Raw genomic sequence first — 24,092 nt, 5'->3', positions numbered from 1 at the left:
TAGATCTCGAATGCCTTGGCTCCCAAACAAATCGGCTCCCAATCAAAACCCGGAAGTGAGTGTTCCAGCTTTTGAATGTTGTTTTGGAAGCCAAACATCTGACGAGGCTTCTGATTGGCTGCAGGAGCTTCCTGCAGCCAATCAGAAGCTGCGCTTTGGTTTTCGAATGTTTTGGAAGTCAATTGGACTTCTGGAACGGATTTCATTTGACTTCCAAGGTACAACTGTACTCTTTTATTTTTGAAGTAAACATGATTACAGTGGTACCTCGGGTTACATATGCTTCAGGTTACATACGCTTCAGACTACAGATTCCGCTAACCCAGAAATAGTACCTCGGGTTAAGAACTTTGCTTCAGGATGAGAACAGAAATCGTGCTCTGGCGGCATGGCGGCAGCAGGAGGCCCCATTAGCTAAAGTGGTGCTTCAGGTTAAGAACAGTTTCAGGTTAAGAACGGACCTCTGGAACGAATTAAGTACTTAACCCGAGGTACCACTGTACTATGTTCTGTATGTTTGTGTTTCCTCTGTTATTGTTTGGTGTCCTCATCACTCCAGAGAATTCTATTCACTTTTAACCTTAACTTCTGGCTTGTGCCTGATAGCTGGTATAGGGTACTGTTTAAATGTGTGACCTGTGTACTGGAAAACCTCTAGTTCCAATTTGATCTCAGAGTTGCATGATATTTGTGCAATGGTTACTATTGGTGATCAAAATCTAAAAGATACTGCAGTGTGAGAGCTAAAAGCAGTGCTATTTTTCTAGAAAAAGAGGTTCCAGAACACACCATGAATGTCTCCCTCATTCTCTTATAATGGCAATGTTGCCCACCTGAGAGGTGCTGGAACTGAGTTATGGTGAGTTCCAGCTAAATAAAAAGCCCTGGCTAAAAGTATAAACTGCAAAGTTAACATGTATTTTTTAAAAAAAGGAATTACAGAAAATATGCTATAGATTTGGCTTTTTAAAGCCAAAGTTTGCAGCTCTCTGCACCCTGAAATGTGAGTAGTGAGATAAAATGTGATGTTTTCTTGCTGTATATTGGGGAAAAAACAAGGAAAAAAAGAAGCCTATGAAAGTAAGATCTTAGCATAGGGTGGGTGTTGTTTTCTTGGAATGGCCCCCACAACTGTGGTTTCAAGTCCCATGCTCTGAATACAGTTTAATCTTGTAGATAATCTAGTAGCGTTCACAGTAGTCTGTGGAATAATTGCATAATAATAGTTATATAAAGAAGATGTTGCTTAAAGACAACTGAAATTGCTTCTAATAGCTTATTAGGAAACGTCTTATATTGATTCTGACAATTGGTCCACCATGGTGGCTGGTTCCTATTGAGTCTGGCAGGGCAGAAGGCAAAGAGGCCAATGGTAAATGGAGCCAGAGACAGTGATTGGCAGTTCTTGGCAAATTGTGGAGAGATGTTTACTGTGTATATTGAGCCAAACTTGGAGTGAGTTGCAGGGACTGGATAAGATTACTGCGGAGGCTGGTTCTGATCTACAGGGAACCAGTAGGTCAAACCCTGTGCCAGATCATAAATGCAAAGGGATAAAATCCTGTGATCATTCATGTTGTAGTGTGCCAGAAAAGCAGAAGAGATAAATGATGCTATAACTTAACAATTTCCTATTCTTTTGATTGTTAGAAGTCTTCTAGTGATTTCCAGCTAATGTATTCATCTATCTTATATAATTTACTTTTGTCTGTCTTATCTTGCCTATGCAATAATGTGGCCCTTCAGACTACATCTCCCATCACCCCAAACCATTTGCTTTTCTGGCTTGGAAGATGGAAATCTGGTCTTGTTAGCTAAGGATGATGGGCTTAGATTGTGGTTAAATATCCCAGGAACTTTCTGCCTTTCTTCATACTTCCTAGTTTGACCAAGTCTATATATTATGTCTGGTTTACCCTCCTCTTAGCGTACACATCATTGCTACATAATGTGCTGCCAAGCCCAAGCTGACAGGTGATTATAGTGCTGATTCTCCACCCATACGACTGATAGGAGTGGATGAATAAGCCTCTATGGAGTCTCCAGAGAAATCGTTTCCTTGTACCAGAGCAGATACATCAGGTAGATCACCATTGATTTAAGAAATAAATGAAGGCAAAAGGAGAGAGTTTTATTGGAGTCATAAAAGTGAGTGAGGACTAATAACACAGAAAAGGAAATGGAAAAATGACCCAAAGTGATGAATGGAAGTAATGAAGAGGATTCCCAGACTGAAAACCCTAACCCTAACCTACTTTGCAACAATTGTTGGGGGTTGAAGAACACCAACCTTAGGAGTCTGATGGTCTGAGACCTAGTCTACATAAGCTTCCCAGGATGCTGTGTGCTTAATTCTCTGAATTTCCTTTGAGCACAAAAGATTAATAGGGGTGTGTAAGATGTGGGTGGGATGCGGGTGGCGCTGTGGGTTAAACCACAGAGCCTAGAACTTGCCGATCAGAAGGTTGGAGGTTTGAATCCCCGTGACGGGGTGAGCTCCCGTTGCTCGGTCCCTGCTCTTGCCAACCTAGCAGTTCAAAAGCACGTCAAAGTGCAAGTAGATAAATAGGCACAACTCCAGCGGGAAGGTAAATGGTGTTTCCGTGCGCTGCTCTGGTTCGCCAGAAGCGGCTTAGTCATGCTGGCCACATGACCTGGAAGCTGTATGCCGGCTCCCTCGGCCAATAAAGCAAGATGAGCATCGCAACCCCAGAGTCGGTCACGACTGGACCTAATGGTCAGGGGTCCCTTTACTTTTACAAGATGTGGGTAGACATTCTGTTCTAGATGGGGCAACACTCTCCTTGAGGATCAAGTATTTAATATGAGGGTACTTTTTAATTCTGCATTGACACATGAGGCCGAGGTGGCCTCAGTGGCTGGTAGCTGCAGTCATACATAGACAAGGATAGCTTGGCAACTGTGATACATCTGAGTTGATTTAATATTTATATGCAGCTTCCCCAGCAATCAAGTTGAACTCAAAGCACCTCATGTCAATAACAAGCCATTAACAAATGAAAATGCTTCCTAATACGAAATGAAGCATTCAGTAAAAGTACTATAAATGCATCAAAGCAATAGCAAAATCAGGCGTAGGTAAACTCAGCCCTCCAGATGTTTTGGGACTACAATTCCCATCATCCCTGACCCCTGGTCCTGTTAGCTAGGGATGATGAGAGTTGTAGTCCCAAAACATCTGGAGGGCCAAATTTGCCTATGCCTGAGCAAAACCAACCATCAGTCAGGCTACCCCACCTCCCTTTAACCTTTTACACAGCGGAATGATGAGCAGTACGTGCCACATACTTTACTTTACTTTATTTACACTTCAAAGCTGAGAGATTACAAACATGCATCTTGCTTCTGCGAGAGCAGAGAAGCAACTCCTCTCTCCTCGGAAACACCGAGAGAACTGAGAAAAACAGGAAACCAGTGTACGTCACATCCAGTCTCCTATTCCCGTGGGAAACCCAACAGCAACTCTGACTGTGGAATGTAAACAATGCCTTGTGACTAGCATTTCGCTGCACAGTGAAGGAAGCAGAAACCAACACTCCCGACATAAGACCGTAGCTTTCCCCCCTTTTTCTTTTTAACAACTAAGACAACAAAAAGTCCCCAATTCAAAATATGTTTCAGAATGTGCTGCTATTTTGGGGGGGGGTGTTATTGTTTTATTGCAATATATTATATTAGAACAAAATAAAAAAATTCCTTCCAGTAGCACCTTAAAGACCAACTGAGTTAGTTCTAGGTATGAGCTTTCGTGTGCATGCACACTTCTTCAGATACCTGTGCATGCACAGGTAAAGTGTGCATGCACACGAAAGCTGGTACCTAGAACTAACTCAGTTGGTCTTTAAGGTGCTACTGGAAGGAATTTTTTTATTTTGTTTTGACCATGGCAGACCAACACGGCTACCTATCTATTATATTAGAGTTTCTCTGTTTCATTGCTTGTTATATTGTACATATTGCCTCTGTTAGTTTGTAAACCAGCTATAGGTTGCCTTAAATATTACACAGTGTATGAATATATTAAATAAATGGTACTCAAATTAAGCTCAAAGGAGAAGGTGGCACCCTCATGGTGACTCCAGAGGGGAGACTTGATGTAGTCTTTCAGGGTAAACTAGCTGAGATTGGCTCACCCATGTTGGCCTGGTACACTATCTGACCTGGGTATTTTATCCGGGCTGCCATATTTCAAAAAGTGAAAATCTGGACACAAATGTTTTTGAGTTTGTTTTTGGGAAAGTTGTTGAGCAAAAAAAGTTTCTGAGCTATTTTAAACGAAAATCGCCAAAATCTGCACTACCGACATGGGCTGCGACCAGATTTCCCCAGACATTCCAGCAATTTCCGCCCGGACGCTGTTTGCAAAGGATGAATTTCCAAGAAATTCTGGACGTATGACAACCCTAGTTTTATAGCTCAATGGATCCAGTCCTGAAGGGAATCACAATAACTTCCTGCTTGCCTTCCCAATGAATTGATCTTTGATACAGGTGTTTCCCAGGAAGACAAGCAAGGTCACCTGAAGCTGAGTGGGCAAATACTGTCTTCCCTCATTCTTTGTAAATCACTGTTGTTAAAAGCTATTATATGCCATTTCATAATTATGTGTTCCTTCTCCACACCCATTTCTAGGATTTTAAACTTGGATATGGCATCACTATAATCCCCATGAACGTAGCCAACGTGAGACAGGTAGACCGCACAGCCAAACAATCTTTCGAAATAATCACACCCTACAAGAGTTTTAGGTAAGTCTCTGGAACACTTGTTTTGATAATGGAAATGTAAATAACTATGGAAACTATTTTTGAGAACCTTTGAAACCACCTACATGAAGTATTATTATTATTCTGTAGTAGGGTTGCCATATTTTTTTTAAATAAAATAAAATAATTTTTGTTTGATTTAAAAAATAAACAACATATAACAAAATCATTTTTAAGTCCATATACAGAGATTACTCTGAATCTCACAACTTCATCCCACCCCCTCCATGGGTCCTAATGATAATATTTACACCCACGTATCAATTCATTATCCAAATATTCTGTCCCTCTAAATTATCCACAGTTTTTGTTACTTTACAAATGTGGTTAAAATCCTGCTAATGTTTTCATCTGTTTACAATGGTCTAGTAGATGTATTAAAATTTTCCCCCATTCTTGTCCTCTTGGTTTCTGAGCTTCCCAGTTAATTTTGCCATTTCAGCGTGGTCCATCAACTTGGTTTGCCATCCTTCCCTGGCCTGCGTTGTTTCTTCCATCTCTGGGCTAGTAACATCTGTGCAGCTGTTGTCACATAGGGTTGCCATATTTCAAGAGGGTAAAAACCTGGACACAAAAAGTCATTGAGCTTTTTTAAGGCAATTGCCTGATAGCCCCCTACCACCACCTCCAAGCCGAAGCCGCCCATGCCAGAACCCGGGTTGCCCGAACCAGAGCCCGGGTCCCCCACGGCAGAGTTTGAGCCTGAACCAGAGCTGCCTGTGCACACAATTCTTTTTATTAAACCCCAAATCCAGGACGTTTGCTTTAAAATGTTTAATTCCCCCTAGATGGGCATGTAGTACCCCCAAAAGAAGACATGCCCAGGAATTCCAGGATGTATGGCAACCCTGTTTATAGAGCAAAAATAGTGTTGCATGCCATCCCAATCTCTGAGTGGTAAGGGATTCTAGACCAGGGGTCAGCAAACTTTTCAAATAATAATGAATGAATTCCTATGCCCCACAAATAACCCAGAGGTGCATTTTAAATAAAAGGACACATTCTACTCATGTAAAAACACCAGGCAGGCCCCACAAATAACCCAGAGATGCATTTTAAATAAAAGGACACATTCCACTCATGTAAAAACACACTGATTCCCGAACCGTCTGCGGGCCAGATTTAGAAGGCGATTGGGCCGGATCCGGCCCACGGGCCTTAGGTTGCCTACCCCTGTTCTAGAGCTTCCAGGCATGGTAACCTAGGGTTTGTGTTTCCTTTCGGGAGTGAGGCACAGAAAAGACTGTAGTATCTTTAGGATATATGGTTTATTTACACATATATACAACCTGAACCCACAACAGTGGTTCGCAGCATCGACCCTGCCCAGAGGGTCTTGTTTCAAACAGAAATCAACCATTGTGCTCTGACCCTCTTTCCAGCTTGCTGCCTTTTATGGGAGGGCAACTGGTCTCTTGTTCTTTCTTACTGTGAAATAATGAAGAGATGGCTACTTGGTGTGTACTGTTCTTGCTTGTACTTTAACAAATACTTTATACCATCTTTTCCGGTCCTTGTTTTGTGTCCTCTGGTAGGCTTCCAATGAGATTTACAGCACGAGGCTGTCTAGGATGCAGTCTGTAGAATTCAGAACTCTGTTTTCCTTTTTTGCTTTTTGTTTGTTTTTGTTGAAACGGCAGGATAGGAATTATTATTTTTAATGGAAAACTTAAATGAATCTTTTGACTTTTTTGTTTGTTTGTTTGTTTAAGTCCTCTGCTGTGTTTTGACAAAAGGAAATAAATCCAGAACTCCTAAGTGTACAGGCAATATTTTAGACAACTTCACTTCTTGCAGAGCGTAGATATAGAAGAGGATAGAGGTACAGTCGTACCTTGGATCCTGAATGCCTTGCAAGTCGAATGTTTTGGCTCCTGAACACTGCAAACCCAGAAGTGAGTGTTCTGGTTTGCGAACGTTCTTTGGAATCTGAATGTTCGACACTGCTTCTGCGGCTTCTGGACATTTTGGAAGTTGAATGGACTTCCAGAACAGATTCCGTTTGACTTTGAGGTACCACTTTGAGGTACCATTGTATACCACTGTATACAAGACAGAAAGGACAGACACAACAGTGCAACATATGAGTCTTTGTGGAAACCCAGATCTGCATTGAGGAGGCTTCCTGACATCACAGTTTGATTCCGAGAGTGGGGAAAGCCTCATTATTTGGTTTCCTCACAGACCCAATGCACACCCTTTGTATATTATTATTATTATTTATTTCATTTCTATACTGTTTATATTTTGAATAAAAATCTCAAAGCGGTTTACAGAATATTTTAACATCAACAAAACATCAACAAAACAATCTGAAGAAAGTCAAATATAGAGTATAGAGTCAAAGCAACATAATTAACAGAAAACTAAAATATCTTAAAGATTTCAAAAAAAAACATTACAAGTCTTAAGGCAAGAGGCAGGACTGCCCAGAGTGGAATTAAAAGTCTGGGAGCAAGCAATATCCCTCTGGTTGAAAATCCATTACAACCCTAAGGGACTGTTACCTTACTTCCTGGCTGCAGTTCCCTATCCTCCTTGGCTTATGCAAATAACTAACAAGATCAAACAAATTGGCCTAAACCCTGAAAATCTTCTTATTGGAACTCTGAACAAGGCTAAAGTAATTATCACTCAGAGACTCTACGATGTTGAATTACAACAAGAAGACGCCCTACTCCCGGAGACGTATAGATCTTTAAAAGCTTGGTCTAATTTTTCAGCTGCCCCTTACTTAACTAACATCACTAACGAAGCTTATAGATGGGCTTTCTCCAGAGCCCGCTTTGAGACAATGCCCTCAGCAGTGCTGTACGGCAAATTTACGCGGGTACCAATGCATGCGCGTCTCTGCCCCTGTATGTCTAATAAGGTAGAATCTGTCACTCACATCCTTCTATTTTGCGAACTCTATAGTGAAGAACGAGCTCAACTTATTTTGCCGCTTTTATCAAAATTTATACCCCTTCAACATTATTTGGAATCCTCCCCCGAAATTCTACGAAAATACCTTCTGGAAGATTCCTCAAGCTCAATATCATATGAGGTGGCCAAATTTTGCACTTTAGCAATCAGGAAGCGTAAATCTCTTTTGTTGAACGGCACACTGCGAAGCTCCCTTGCGTAATAATTTTCTTTTTTTTTCTTTTTTTTTCTTCTTGATGCTGTTGTTGATTTCCTTTTGTATGATCTTGTGGTGTTCTGTGTCACTGGCTTTTGCCGCAATAAAACTTGACTTGACTTGAGTATAGAGTCAAAGCAACATAATTAACAGAAAACTAAAATATCTTAAAGATTTCAAAACAAAACATTACAAAGGAGGTCAACTACAGAATACATATTTAGCACAAAGTTTTAAAAAAATCTTAAACATTTTTTAAAAAACCATTGCTAAGTGAAGTAAAATATAAAATGCACATTTAAAACAGCATAATTAACAAGGGAATAAAATATTGTCATAAGCATGATATATAAGGGTAATGAGTATAAGTTGGCAAATACTAACTGAGGTAAGAAAGCAAAGCAGGGTTTTTATTTTAAGGTTCATTTAATGTGCATCAATTTGATTATCTTGATGCTCAGCTCTCATCTTCATGCAGCTAACATCTCTTAATAGCTGGTAAAACAAATAGGCCTGATCTATTTTGTATTTAATTGGAGGACCCTTTGTCAATGGGTTTCAGCTTTACGGCAGAGTCTGAAAAAGAGAAGCAGGAGTGGATCGAAGCACTACAGCAGTCTATTGCGGAAACTCTCTCTGACTATGAAGTAGCTGAGAAGATCTGGTTCAATGACTCAAACAGGTCCTGTGCTGACTGCAAGGAACCGGATCCTGACTGGGCATCCATCAATCTCTGTGTTGTCATTTGTAAGAAGTGTGCAGGTAATTAAGAAACTGAGTGTTCCATCAGACAACATGCCTACCTTAAAGGGCATGGTGTGTCTCAGCCATATTTATTTCTGATTTAGTGCAAAGTCTTTAATCCTATTATAGCTCCAAGAGCCCAGTTTAATTTTTCAAAATTGTGATATAGTTGATAAATCCCTTTTAAGTGTAGCATATGAAATTATATGGGAAATTATTGTACAGCTTTGCAGGGATAGTATGTGGGATCTGTAATGACTCCCAATGTCCTAGAGGGTTCTACAGAGCAGAGCAGGGATGCGGGTGTGGTCTAAACCACTGAGCCTCTTGGGCTTGCTGATCAAAAGGTTCAAATCCCCGTGATGAAGTGAGCTCCCGTTGCTCCGTCGCAGTTCCTGCCAACCTAGCAATTTGAAAGCACACCAATGCAAGTAGATAAATAGGTACCGCTGCAGTGGGAAGGCAAACAGTGTTTCCATCCGCTTTGGTTTCCATCATGGTGTCCCGTTGCGCCAGAAGTGGTTTAGTCAAGCTGTCCACATGACCTGAAAACCTGTCTGTGGACAAACACTAGTTCTCTCAGCCTGAAGCAAGATGAGTGCCACAACCTCATAGTCCCCTTTGACTGGACTTAACCGTCCAGGGGTCCTTTATCTTTTTACCTACAGACCAGTTGAATCAGGCATAAGGAAATTCCAGCCCAGGGGCAAATCTACATCCAGTAGGGATCATAGTTTGGCCCATAAAACTGTTTTTCAAAGTCAAGGTCATTTGTCATGGATGCTTTAGTTGAGATTCTCCATAAGGTCCCTCCCAACTCTACGATTTTATGAAGCCCACCTGCCCTACACCTGATGTCAAATATGTGAAACAGGTAAAGATGTGGTTGCAAAGGAATGTGTGCTCTTGATTTTTCCCTTGCAAGCCGGGCTTGTATTCAGCACCTTTAAATTTGGGCACTCCCTAGGATTGGTTACTCTGGAATTCCTGATTGGGAACTCTGTACAGTGTGGCTGACCCCTGGTGAAAATGGAGCTTGAAGCCACTGCTGAGGTTTTTTTTTTAATCCAATCGATCCCTTCAAAGGACATTTTTCCTCCACATCCCAGCTTGAATCGATCCACCTTGCTGAGGACAAATGTTCCTTTGCAGCATGGCTTGATTGCAAGCTAGATTGTGAAGGAAAAATAGGTTACTTGAAGTCAGGTAATAGACAAGTAGATGATCCAACCTGCTTGTCAAAATGATCCACAGGTGAAGGAGTTCAGGATCTTGCCCACCAGCCATATATTGTAAGCCACATGATGTAGGCACACCCCTTTCTTTTTCCTTTATCTGTTTATCAAAGTTCTGTCCCTAATTTCTAACCCTGAAACATGCTACATCTTGTTATTTTGACCCAGGGCAGCACAGATCCTTAGGACCCAGAGATTCAAAGGTCCGAAGCCTCAAAATGGATGCCAGCATTTGGAGTAATGAACTCATTGAGGTAGGAAACAGTAGGGCGGAAAGGGAATAGGAGAGACAAGCCTTATCAGTGGGAAAAGTAAACATTTACTGTGAAGTTTCGTGGCATGTAATGATGCTCCTGAGGAATTTGTCTATTAATTTGAAATCCCTTCCCACTTGATACAAATGCTTCTGTGCTTCATTGTTTTGTGCTGATTTTTTAAATTTTTTTATTGCTTTTTATTGATCCATGGTAGTGAGGATTCCCCCCCCCCCTGTTTCTTAGAATAGAAAGTGTGGGGGATAAATATATTAACATAAAAAATAAGGCTGTTTTATGTTTTACTGTGGAAATAGAAGCTCATTGTCACCACGCATTAAATAAAACACGCTCTTTTTATTTTCTTAAGTGACTTCAGTACTTTGAAAAGTTCTCCTTAATGCCAAGCTATTAGAGTTTGCTGTTGTTTTCTAAAGAACTTCACTGACATAATACTTTAATTTATTTCCCCACATTTTCCAGTTTCCAGAATGGCAAAATGTCAGTTTGTAAGGAATGTTGGGGTACATAATTGGTTTTCTACAGATCCCCCTTAATTCATCTGTAACTTCTAAGTATTTCATCATTTTCCTTGGATCCTGTGATGGGATATTGCTAGTGCTATGCATATGATGTGATTTGATAGGAGCACAGGAAAGCTGCAGAATGCATGGCACAGCACAGAATTCAGCTTCCTGAGAGTTTCATTTTTTAAAAGTGATGATGTGTGCAGATAATGCCTGCTGAAGTCACATGAACTGCTGAAGAAGATTTTGTTGAATAAGATGCTAAGAAAGCATGGGAAAGCTGCCTTTACACAGAGTCAGAACACTGTTCCATATAGCTTTGGGTTGTCTACAATGACTGGTAGTGGTTTTCCAGAATTTCAGGTGGGATTCTCGCTTAGCCCCACTTGGAGATGTTGCAAATTTACCTGGGACTTTCTGCATGCTCTACCACTCATCTACAACCCTTTCCCCATCCTCAAGGATGAAGTTTGCCTCCATTACAGTCCCTTTGGCTAGGAGAAGGAGCAGAGCAAGTCCCATCTTTAGACAGAGTGAAACGGCCACCTCATGTAGCTGATTTTGGGTGTCATGGAAAGGCAGCAAAGTGTTAGATGTTTACTAAGTTTGCTTTCTTCCTTCTGCAGCTTTTTATTGTGATAGGGAATAAAAGGGCAAATAGCTTTTGGGAAGGAAACATTCAGCCCGATGAGGAGTTGCATATGGATGCCCCAACAGACCGGAGGTTAACTTTTATTACACAGAAATATAAAGAGGGAAGATTCAGAAAAAGCACTTTGCTGTACAAAACCAAAGAAGAATTAAACCAGGTAAATCTGGAAGAAATGTTGGGGTATAGGGCTAGTCTTTTTTGAGGTGGTGGATTGCCTGTCTCTTTTTGTTGTGTGTGATACACACACACACACACACACACACACAGTGGTACCTCGGGTTACATACACTTCAGGTTACATACGCTTCAGGTTACAGACTCCGCTAACCCAGAAATATTACCTCAGGTTAAGAACTTTGCTTTAGGATGAGAATAGAAATCGTGCTCTGGCGGCGCGGCAGCAGCAGGAGGCCCCATTAGCTAAAGTGGTGCTTCAGGTTAAGAACAGTTTCAGATTAAGAACGGACCTACGGAACGAATTAAGTACTTAACCCGAGGTACCACTGTGTATATACACACACACACAAAGAATATGGGCACAATAAAGACTAACTCCAATTTTGTTTTGAACCATAACTCCCATCACCGTTCACTATTGGCCATGCTGCCTGTGGTACAAAACATCTGGATGACATTGTGCCTTTGTAGATTAGAGTCCAGTCTGTGAAAAGATTAGAGGAACTGTGGGGTTAAATAGGCCACAACTTTATTAAATGGTCATATCTATGTAAAGAAAGGAATAAGTAGCCCAAACTAATTGAACACACAACTGGACTGTTCTCTGTTGATGTCCTCTGTTGATGCTCTCTGTCACAACTCAACTGACACACCCAGGAGAAGAAAGATTACAAGAAGGTGTTAAAAAAAAAAGGCACAGTCAAACAGACGTGCAATAAAAATGACTGGCCAAAACCTAGTTTGCTTTATTGCCAAAGTGAGCAAATAGATACATCATGCCCTTCCAAACTTCAACTGATGCCAAATGGCGTTTGAGTGTATAGCCCATATATAGACCACAGCTCATAGACTCATAGAATTGTAGAGTTGGTAGGGATGCCAAGGGTGATCTAGTACAACCCCCTGCAATGCAGGAAGCCTTGGCTCACAGCTGTCCCTGGGTGGACCCAAAATCCTAAGAAACATCTCTGATTAAACACAAGTCATGATTCCAGTGGCCAACCCACACCCTCCAGCAAATCCCACAGGCCATTGCAGAGCCAGAGGATCAGACCAGGACTAACATTAGATACAATCACTCCCCCTGACCGCTTCAATTATTTCTGGCTTTTCTTAGGTATGTTGATGAACTCACATTAATAGTTCAATTAATTGTTAATTTTATTGTATGCAATTTATGAAGGCTAGAATCCAGAGAATCACATAGCTAGTACTATACCTCCAAGGGGAGCTTTGAACTTGTAATTTCATGTGGTCTTCATGCTCTGTATAACAAATTGCTTTTGAAATGGTGTAGAGATTTAAAGATAGCTTGTTATATGGCATGAAGGTCTGTTGTTCAAAGAGGGGAGGAACGTTAGAACTTCAAAGAAGGCCTTGGCTTCACCTAAGAGAGCTCTGTATTTTATATGTAGGGTATACAGCACTATTACAATTTTATTCCAGAATGCCAAGCGACAGTAGTTACACTACTAGGGTTAAATGAAGATATTTCAGTTTCTTCCATCTGTTCTGTGACTTCTAAATGTAAGTGTTCAGAAAGGATTTTGTTTTGATCTGCAGAGGTAGACAAGGACCAACAACATAATCAGTTGAGCTACAGTATCCTCTAGAGGCATCGATGTGTCACCAGTATTGCTGAAACAAATAGTAAAATGATTATGCTTCCTGTGTAGCTTTTTAAAATAATGCCTTATAAGGTTTCCTTACTGTGTCTGCCTTGAGAAGTCAGAGTCCAGTTAATGTTGCTCAAAATGAGAAAAAAGAAAAATATGTATTTGCAAAACCCCATAAATTTGTGACCTACATTTCTGGCTAAACCCAAGTGTTATGCATTTTCCTCCATCCATGGATGATAGAAGCCCTGCTCAGATGGCAAATAAATGTCTGTACAGAGAAGAGGTGGTATTATGGTGCCTTGTTGTCACCCACATACTAGCTCAAATTCCCTGTAGAATGCCTACACATGTGCATCTTGCATGCATGATCAGGGACACTAAAAAAAAAGAGAGAGACCCTGTGCACATACAAATTGTACAACATGTGCACTGCTCAGCAGTCTGGCTGAATGTGTGAAAATTGTGGCTGGATTCTGGATTCTTCATTATGCACGTTTCGGCAACAGGCAAATGAGTACCTTTGGCTGGTTGACATCTAATGCCCTTTTAAATTGTGTTTGGTAGGGGGTGGTTTATTTGATGGTTCTTGTTTTCATTTTTATTATGCATTTTGTGGTTTTATATTGTGATGTTACGTTGTGAACCGCCCTGAGACCTGTGGGTATGGGGAAGTATACAAATATGTTGTTGTTGTTACTATTAATAATAATAATAATAAAAGTTAGGTGTGTACGTGTACATATACATTCAGTATAATGGATGCGGGTGGCCCTGTGGTCTAAACCACTGAACCTCTTGGGCTTGCCGATCAGAAGGTCGGTGGTTCGCATCCCCGTGACGGGTTGAGCTCCTGTTGCTCTGTCCCAGCTCCTGCCAACCTAGCAGTTCAAAAGCATGCCAGTGCAAGTAGATAAATAGGTACCGCTGCGGCGAAAAGGTTAATGGAGTCTCTGTGCGCTCTAGTTTCCGTCACGGTGTTCTGCTGTGCCAGAAGTGGATTAGTCATGCTAGCCACATGACCTGGAAAGCTGTCTGTGGACAAACACCGGCTCCCTTGGCCTGAAAATGAGATGAGTGCCGCAACTCCATAGCCGCCTTTGACTGGACTTAACCATCCAGGGGTCCTTTACCTTTACCTTTTATAACCCATTCGCCTACTGAACAGGGCTAGTAATAGTTCCTATACAAGCTAAGCTGTCTTAAATAATGGATCTTGGTCCAGACCTATGAATCCCCCAATAATTGTAGCACATTGTGATTTAATAACCTTATGATAGTTGCCTGTGAAATGTGGTGAGCTTTGCCCTTGCTGTGTGAATTTCAGCTGAATGCATCGGCTACAGTGTGACGAGACCGCTGAGATTGCCCATTGCATTGGGGGGACGGACCCCTGACCATTAGGTCCAGTCATGGCCAACTCTGGGGTTGCGGCGCTCATCTCGCTTTACTGGCCGAGGGAGCTGGCGTACAGCTTCTGGGTCATGTGGCCAGCATGACTAAGCCACTTCTGGCGAACCAGAGCAGTGCACGGAAACGCCGTTTACCTTCCTGCCGGAGCGGTACCTATTTATCTAATTGCACTTTGACGTACTTTCATACTGCTAGGTTGGCAGGAGCAGGGACCGAGCAACAGGAGCTCACCCCGTCGCAGGGATTCGAACCACCAACCTTCTGATTGGCAAATCCTAGGCTCTGTGGTTTAACCCACAGTGCCACCCGCGTCCCTGCCCATTGCATTAAGAGTCATTAATTCCTTCCTGTTTGGTATTCTACTTGTAGCTCATGCTTTTCATCTTTATGATCAGGCCCTGTGTGCTGCAGTAGTTAAGCAGGACGTATTGGAAACAATGATGTTGTTGTTTAGTGGAGCAGATGTAATGTGCGCTACCGGAGATCCTGTCTACAGTACCCCATACTTATTAGCCAAGAAATCCGGACAAAGGCTGCAGATGGAATTCCTCCACCACAATAAGTTTTCAGGTACAGACTTGAAGTGTGTGTGTATAACTGCGTGGTGCAATGTATTTTAAATTAATACTGATTTAAAAAGATCAAATAATGACAAAACGGAGAGAATGTGGCAGCACTAAGTCAAAGCACCACTTGCAAAACTCTTTGATGTATATTGGATGCTATGATTGAATTTTTGTAAGCTAGATAAAAATCATGAATCCTGTATGCTTGCAGGTAAATTCCCTTTTACAGTCGTACCTTGGTTTTGAACAGTTTAGTTCCTGAATGTTTTGGCTCCTGAACGCCGCAAACCCAGAAGACTGTTCCGGTTTGCGAACTATTTTTGGAAGCCGAATGTCTGATGGGGCTTCCATTGCTTCCAATTGGCTGCAGGAGCCAATCAGAAGCCCTGCTTTGGTTTTCAAACATTTTGGAAGTCGATAGGACTTCCAGAACAGATTCCATTCAACTTCCAAGTACGACTGTACTTTCCTGGTTTTGGCACCTTGCTGCCTTGGGACATGTGTGTGTGATGGGGGGGGGGGGGGATGAGGAAGAAAGAGAAAAAAGGAAGGGGCAGAGAGCCTGGATGTAGAAATAAATTGAGGTATACACCTTTTAAAATATATTTTATTAAAATTCCCACAAATTTCACATAAAATTCCAATAGCTAATAATTTTTTGTTTCTTTTATCGATATGTGTTCCATAGTCACTGAAACGGGCTCTTTTCATTATACTTTTGTGACTTTTACAGATTTCCCTAACTATGAAGTTCATTCGGACAATGTTTCTTGTCGAGATTCTTCTTCCTTCCTTTGTGACTATTTATACAAGGTTTCCTTCAATGCTACAAAGCCGTTTACAGAGAAGAAACTAAAAGAAGGTATTACAGTCTCTTTCCCATTCTGCTCACCCCAATGCTTGGCTTGGTTTTTAGAACGTTGGTCAGATTGCAGCTCTTTCCCGTTTTATTTTAGAATGTTAAAGGTAATACGGGGGGGGGGGTGTTTTTGTGAAATGATGTGTATGCAAAGAGACTGAAATGTTCCCTTAAGATTCTCTGATCACAAGTTCATAACGGAGAATAGAAGGAGAGGGAATGATTTCGGTAATACGTATAGCAAGTATTATGGTTCCTACACCCTTGATTTATTTTAAAATATTGCTTACCCTAATGAATTCCATGTGTACATTATAAGAGATCCATTAGGTTTTAGTTGTCCAATAGTTCCAAAGAAGAATAAATAAAGTTTTTTTTTTTCATTTTTAAAAAATGCCTAAGTTATGACAAATTAGTTTGATAGTTAATGGGGATCATATTCAAGCTTGCTTTCTGGGGGAAAAAAAAAGTTCCTTAGGATTAAAGATGCAGTTCAGTTAAGTCAAAAGAAAGTATACCTATCTTGAAATTACTTAATTCCAAACATTTGTATTTATAATTCAGTTGTATTTATTCACTTCTTTGTGGTTCTTAGAGAAGGAACCACAAAGGAAAATTGGGTTGTAAAGATATGTTTATCTGAAAACCTTTTATGAGAACCTCTATTGCAAGGGCACAAAATGGTGTAACAAAAAGTGGTAGCGTTTGGGTGTAGAGTTGGGTCCTATGCCTTTTATTAGAGACTGAGTTCAAATATATTGTGGGATTAATTTCATATGCCCACAGGAGATTTGTAGTTCTTGAACAGCAGATTACCACATGGCAAAATGGAAAGGAGTTTCAGTGCTGTTACACAACATAGAGGCTTGCTCTTTTCAGGGGTAGAATGAAATGTGTTGCCCTACTGCAAGGATTACTTCTCTCTGCCCCATAGAGTGGAGATAGCTCACACCCTTTCGAAACACTACCTAGGATGTGTGCTACTAACATGGAAGCTTGATTCAGGAATGATGAGTAATTCACCACTACAGTGATACCTCGAGTTGTGTTTGCTTCACGTTGCATTTTTTCAGGTTATGAACACAGCAAACATGGAAGTGTTTACTTCCGGGTTCGCCGCTTCGCGCATGCGCAGGAGGGCTCTATCGTGTCACGTGCATGCGCAGAAGCGGCGCTCTACTTATGGACTTTTCAGGGTGCGAACTGCACCCCGGAACGGATCGCGTCCGTAAGTAGAGGTACCACTGTATTTGAAACCAATGTCCTATTTAATCATCCCACAGGACAACAGTTACTGCAGAATTGCTTCTTGATGTTGCAAGGTCATAACAGATTGCTTTAAGCAGTTCTGTGTACCTTCTATTAATGCAGATGATGTCTTGGTCACATTCCCTTGTGACAAAGAGACAAGGAGAGTTACGCAAATGACCCTCTCAGTCATTTGTAGTGTTGATGACTGAGGCTTGGACAAAGGATTTCACAGTGGGGAAAGGGAAGAGTTGGTTGGAAGACCAAGGGGAAAGAGGTGAAGGACCTGTGGTGTTGTGGGGTGAAGGAAGGAAAATCAAGAGCCCTCTGTTTTTCCCCACGGCTCATCTTAAGATAACAGGCACCATAATAGTTGTACATGACGATGCTAGGTATATATTTTCATAGGATGGGCTCTCAAATCTTGACATGTAGTGGTTTCTTGGAAGAATAGCATTGGTAAGCTTTAAAATATTATAGTGTTCCTTGGCTTTTTCTCCTATTTGTTACAAATCTTTTACACATATATCTTCAGGTAAAGCCTGATTTTGTGTGTGTGTGTGTTTGTGTTTTTGTGAAAGCTTTATCCCCACAATAGTGAGTGGGCTTTCTACCATCACCTCTGCCAGCGTAAAATAGATTGACTCTGTCTTAGCCTCTATTTCCAGTGTTCATGGAAAACAAGAGCACCACCTTTTAGCTATTGCTCGCTATGATTCAACTGTTCATTTTGCAATCAGCTCCTGTCAGGCTACATGTTTTTTCCTGCAGCTTTCAATTCTTCTAAGTTCAGAGGTGTTTTTTTTTTTTTTTTGCTTTGCCACTTAGGTTTCTCTTTCTTCTATCCGTGTCTGTATAGTTTCGGTAAACCTGAATTTGTCAAAATGCGATATTCTGCTTTAAAAAGATCTTCTTATTTGGAAACCCAGCGAGGTTGTGGCAAGTGTTAAAAGGAGGCTGTTTCAGAAAACATTCCTCTGTCTGCTTTTGATCTATAAACAAGCTGTGTAAACCCATCGATTTATCGGAAGCCTTGGTCAAAATAGACACCAATTGGACTTGAATATCCAGATGATCCGGGAGATGAGAGCAAGGCAATTTGTTGCAAATCTATAGATCCCTGATGGGAGTGGAGGCTTGCATCTGTCTGTATTTGTAGACAAGCACATATTTCTACATATTTCCAAAGGGCTAGATGGGAACAAAAGCATTGCGGGAGCCTATGCCATTTTCACAAGATGCAACCTTGAATTTCCCATAAGGCATCTCCCTGCTTTGGAATGCCAGTGCACCTGGGAATACCTGTGTTTCCTTAGTGCCTGCCTTCCTGCAGCCACTATTTATAGAAGCAGATGGAGGCTGATGTCAGGCTGGTTACACATAGATGAACTTCAGAGCTGTCTGTCCTTTCTATGATGGACTACTGCAATGCGCTCTACGTGGGGCTACCTTTGAAGGTGCACCGGAAACTACAATTGATCCAGAATGTGGCAGCTAGACTGATGACTGGGAGTGGCCGCTGAAACCATATAACACCGGTCCTGAAAGACCTACATTGGCTCCCAGTACGTTTCCGGGCACAATTCAAAGTGTTGGTGCTGACCTTTCAAGCCCTAAATTGGCCTAGTATACCTGAAGGAGTGTCTCCACCCCCATCGTTCAGCCCGGACACTGAGGTCCAGTGCTGAGAGCCTTCTGGTGGTTCCCTCCCTGTGGGAAGTGAGGTTACAGGGAACCAGGCAGAGGGCCTTCTTGGTAGTGGTGCCCGCCTTGTGGAATACTCTCCCTTCAGATGTCAAACCGATAAGTAAATAAACAACCTTTAGAAGACATCTGAAGGCAGCCCTGTACAAGGAACATTTGAATGGTTGATGTTTTGTTGAGTTTTTAATATTCTGTTGGGAGCTGCCCAGAGTGTCTGGGAAAACCCAGGCAGATGGACGGGTATAAATAAATAAACAAATAAATAATAAAACTTTCTCTCTGCTGTGCCCTGGTTTTCTATAGCTCTCACCTGGTCACTTTGCTCTTAGCTTCCCCCACAATCCTGTTACATAACTTTGACCTTTCCCAACACTGTGCATTTGTTGCCTACACTTTTGTTCTGTCATGGGAGAAGCCACAGAACCAGGAGGGCAGCCTGTGTACTTAAATTCCTCAACTGGAAAAGGGTTAGCTCATGACTACTTGAATTCATCTTTTTGAATCTGCCACTGTTTTTATTGGAAAAAAGCAAGGTGTGGCCACGAGATCATCTGAAAATCAGCTTGCCTTTCCCCCTCCAGTGGCCACAAAAGTTTAAGCTGCGTCCCTTCTTCAGTTGACATTCAATTCCATAAAGTAGATTGGGGAATTGCATGGACATTGGGGGTGGAGTCAGCAGGGATGGTTGGATGTCAATCATAATATCAGCTTACTTACTGGGTGGACGTCTCACATGGTGGGACTTCCTGTTCCTATTTTCCTCTGTGCAGCCTCCCATGCACCCCAATACCTGTCCAGGGGTGCCATTTTTTGGGGTGTGTGCAGAAAGGGCTGGGGAAAAAAATGGAATTTCCATTGCTTATACATGTGTCAGGGGCTTATCCGAATAGCACTCCTATAAAAGACCATTAGCTTTTCAGCAAGTGAACCAGCACCTATGGGAAATTATTCATGGCTATTCGAGAAGCTACACACTTTTTAAATACGAGGTGCAGTTCAAATGAGTCCTTAAAAACCATAATGTTTTGTTACCTGGGTGATGGTTAAAGTAAGAAATGGTGCACTACATGTGGTGAAAACATAAATGAATGTTACTTTTATGTTCTCTTGAAGAATTGCGAGGGCAGTTTACTACTGTGTGCAGCTACTTTGTCCTTTAAAGCTGTAATATTTATTTGCTAAAGGCCTAAATGTAACAAGCAGTCTACATAAGTCTGTTCGCTGAGACATCCTTATTTAGTTGTAATATGTGCACCGAGATTGTGGCAAAACCAGACTTTGAAGCTGTATACTAAAAAAAAAGGATGCATGTCTAGGAAGCTCAGTTGCATTTTGTTGACTTCTCTCTGTGTGTGCTTGTGCAAATGGGAACCGCATTAGTGTTTTATTTAATGCGTTTTGTGGATTTTTGCTTTTGTTTCAAGCTTTTGGTACTACGGAAGCCCTCAACAATTTCCAGTATTTTTTTTAATCCCAAGTCTGAATCATACCCTTCTCAAAGACTGCAGAGTGCAGAAAATACAACTTATTTTCCAAAGATTTCCACCTGTATTTTGCATATGTATTTATTATTTTATTTATTATTATTTCTATACCGTGTTGCATCCGAGGAGCACAGGGTGGTTTACAATATAAAAACACAAAAATACCTAGCATAGTAACAAACCCAAACAATGAACCCCTTCACTAGCAAACACAACAAGCAATAAAACAAAGAGCTAGTTAAAAACATAAAGCTTAAAGAACAGCACAGTTCTGACTAAAACCATATATAAAATGCCACAGCAGCCAATAGCCGGCAGACCTTGAGGCATCCACCATTCACCCACTAAAACTCTGCTGATAAACAATCACAATTCCCACCTCTCGACTACCCATGTATAAGACAAGCCCCAGTTTTTGGAATAATTTTTCATGACGATAACCTAGTGTTATACACGGAAAAATATGGAAACTTTGCTATGCACTATTTCCTTGATCTGTAGACTCACACATCTCCCCTTTCCCCTTTTTAACATAAATGCAGACTGCAATAAGAGATGGTGTGCTTTGGAAAGTCGCTATTTGAGCTACTATGAAAATGAGAAGACCGCCTCCCCCAATGGGATGATTGACCTTAATGAAGTCATCTGCCTTGTCATTCACAAAGCAAACTCCTTTTCACACATGGGGTAAGTTCTGGATCATCCCCCAAAACCCTCTTAAATAATCTTATTTGAAATATAATTTCCCCAAAGCACGGTTGGTTTGGGGACTTGGAAAACAAATATTTATCCCCTGCTCTTGTTGCATGTGCTGCTTCCCTCCCAACTATTGCTGCTGGCTTCAAGAGCTGCTGTGACTACATTCTCTTTTGCTTTTCCCGAGATCCCTCCAGGCCTTTTAAAACCAGAACTGGCAGCTGAGATAGCCTAATGCTGCTCTCTCCAGATGGGGAAGCAGAATGCAGCACTATGATGCAGACACCTATTCCAAAACATAGAAGATAATGTGTTTGTAGGGGTGGCATGGAGGGACAGTTACAGAGAAGAATTGGCAAGAGTTGTTTAACTCTTCCTGCACCTGCAAATTGACCCTCCCCTCCAATGTAAGAAACACCCTTTCTCGCTTAATTCAGCTTTCGGAACTTAGCTGGAGAAATAAAGTGGTCTGGGGAATGTTTACGGAAGAGAATGGGCAAGCAGAATAATACTCAGAATAATGCTGCAGGAGAAGAGGAATGCAGATTTGATTTATAGCAGGAGTTTAAGGAGCCTGAGGGAAGTCCCGGCTCAGAGATAGGTGAACAAAGGAATTGGGCAGTGTTAGAAGAAGGGGGAAGGGAACTGTGGTAGGGCAGCCAGCTGACACATTGTCACTGGAAAGTATTTCTGATCCCCCTTCTCCCAGAACGCGATGTTTGTTTAAGAGCACAGGAACAAAGGCCTCAAAGGCATTTGACCACAAGGAGCCACTGTCAGGGAAGGTGCTGTTGCTAGGAAAGAGGGAGGAGGAGCCCAGTTTGGGCAGGTGGCGCTGTGGGTTAAACCACAGAGCCTAGGACTTGCTGATCAGAAGGGTGGCGGTTCGAATCCCCGCGATGGGGTGAGCTCCCGTGCTCGGTCCCAGCTCCTGCCAACCTAGCAGTTCGAAAGCATGTCAAAGTGCAAGTAGATAAATAGGTACTGCTCCAGCAGGAAGGTAAACGGCGTTTCTGTGTGCTGCTCTGGTTTGCCATAAGCAGTTTAGTCATGCTGGCCACATGACCCGGAAGCTGTACGCTGGCTCCCTCGGCCAATAAAGCGAGCTGAGTGCTGCAACCCCAGAGTTGGTCACGACTGGACCTAATGGTCAGGGGTCCCTTTACCTTTACCTTATTAGGACTGAATAAAACTCATTAAAAAAGGCCTCTCCTTGTTTTCTCTGCTCTTGCTGCAACTGGGGGAGGAATAGCTTCCCAAAGCCTTGGCAGTGCCTTGACATGCCCCTTTACGATTCAGAATCAGAATTGTAGATCTGGAAGGGACCACAAGGGTCATCTAGTCCAACCCCCTGCAATTTTTGCCCAACATGGGGCTTGATCCTGCAACCCTGAGAGTCTCATGCTCTACCAGCTGTCTCATGCTCTATCAACTGAGCTACCCCAGGGGATTCAAATTTTTTTTGATCTACCTTCAACTTGAAATAACCTGAGTGGCAGTTAAATTAACAAATATACTGAATACTCAACTTCACCCACCCCCACAACCCATTAGTCCCATCTTTTTCTCTTTTAAACTTGCATATCCTCCTACCACTTACCTGCCATCCATTCCCTCTTCGTTAAACAGTCAGATGAGCGATTAATTTTATATTGTTTAAAAACATATAAACCATAAATAAAACCTTTTGGTTGGTGTCACTCTTTCAACCTGCTTTCCCCTTTTTCAATTATGAGTATAAAGCAGGGAAATCTGGGGGAATAATTGAAACGTTTGTTACTTCGCTTTTATGAGGATTATACTAAATAGAATTGACTCTCCTTGTCCTTGGTGGTTTTAGAGCTATATTTGCCTTTGAAATCTACTTACTGTCAGAACGTGTGTTTCTCTTCTGTGCTGAAGCTGCGCATACCCAAAGAAAATGGACTCAGGCAATTGCTAAGGTAATTATCTATTCCAGATAAGTCAAGAGCGTTTGCACTGCATGTGAAGTTGGCACTATTAGCTTAGAATCTTGGGAGAAACCATGTTTCAGTACAAGTGAATTTGGATCTGGAGAATGTGGAAATGTGTTTCCGCCCACAACTTCTTAATGGAAAATATCTGTTGTTATAATTGCTTCTGAAGCAGGCATAAAACATAGATCAGAATAATCTTGATTTTTAAGGTAATAACTGTATTCAAAAGCACTGGTTGAACACATTAAGGGGAATCAGGTTGAGGAGACACTGATTTCTGATGTCTCAAAATATTGATTTCCTCCAACCCTCATTGCTTAAAAACAAACAAACCCTGCTATTAACATATGCCCAAGTCCTCTGGTCGAGGTCATCTAAAGACTGAGTTGCAGTATCATCAGTATAGTTCTGCTAATTGTTTTTCTATGCTAGTTTTTACGGTGCTTAAAAAAATTCTGTTGTGTGTCATTTTTATTTTTAAGCAACCTTGAGCCTCTGATATATGTGATGTAAAGTCAAGCTATAATTATTTTAAAGTTAAGAAATAGGTCATGGACCATTTCAATATTTGGGAAGTAAAGTCAATCTGAATTTTACTTAAAACTCAACAGGTCATACGGCATTTAGTGCAGGGGCGGGTTTAGGTTTGATGAGGCCCTAAGTTACTGAAGGTAATGGGGCCCTTTATATGTCCAGCCGTCCTTTGTCAACAACAAATTGTCGCTGTTTTTTGTGTTGAATATATGCTATATGGTAATTTATGGACCTAATAGGTATCTAAAGCCATTTGCACATAACAAAATATGTATTTTATCAAAGTAATTGTTGAACTGAAATACAATTAAGAAGTACCATATTTTTCGCTCTATAGGACGCACTTTCCCACCTCCAAAAATTAAGGGGAAATGTGTGTGCGTCCTATGGAGTGAATGTCGGCTCCTTGGCTTCAGCGATAGCAACGCGAAGCCTCCGAAGTGCAGAGGGAGCGCTCCCTCCGCACTCCAGAGGCTACACGTTGCTTTCGCTGAAGCCTGGAGAGCGAGAGGCGTTG

General features: G+C 41.6%; 1 protein-coding gene across 3 annotated transcripts in view; it reads left to right on the top strand.

Annotated features, from left to right (window-relative positions):
* Positions 1-24,092, top strand: part of ARAP2 (ArfGAP with RhoGAP domain, ankyrin repeat and PH domain 2) — a 129,865-nt gene that overhangs the window by 55,783 nt on the left and 49,990 nt on the right. For all 3 annotated transcript variants that reach the window (XM_081875614.1, XM_081875612.1, XM_081875613.1), the window contains 8 exons: positions 4,654-4,769; positions 8,471-8,670; positions 10,056-10,141; positions 11,295-11,477; positions 14,922-15,096; positions 15,826-15,954; positions 20,930-21,074; positions 22,924-23,026. In XM_081875614.1, the coding sequence (XP_081731740.1) occupies positions 4,654-4,769; positions 8,471-8,670; positions 10,056-10,141; positions 11,295-11,477; positions 14,922-15,096; positions 15,826-15,954; positions 20,930-21,074; positions 22,924-23,026 (1,137 nt within the window). The remainder of the gene's footprint in view (positions 1-4,653; positions 4,770-8,470; positions 8,671-10,055; positions 10,142-11,294; positions 11,478-14,921; positions 15,097-15,825; positions 15,955-20,929; positions 21,075-22,923; positions 23,027-24,092) is intronic.

This window comes from Podarcis erhardii (assembly GCF_964252035.2).
Source record: "Podarcis erhardii genome assembly, chromosome: 9".
NCBI classification, from domain to species: Eukaryota; Metazoa; Chordata; class Lepidosauria; order Squamata; family Lacertidae; genus Podarcis; species Podarcis erhardii.
Note: the sequence above shows the minus strand (reverse complement) of the source record. Positions and strands in the feature narration are given on the sequence as shown.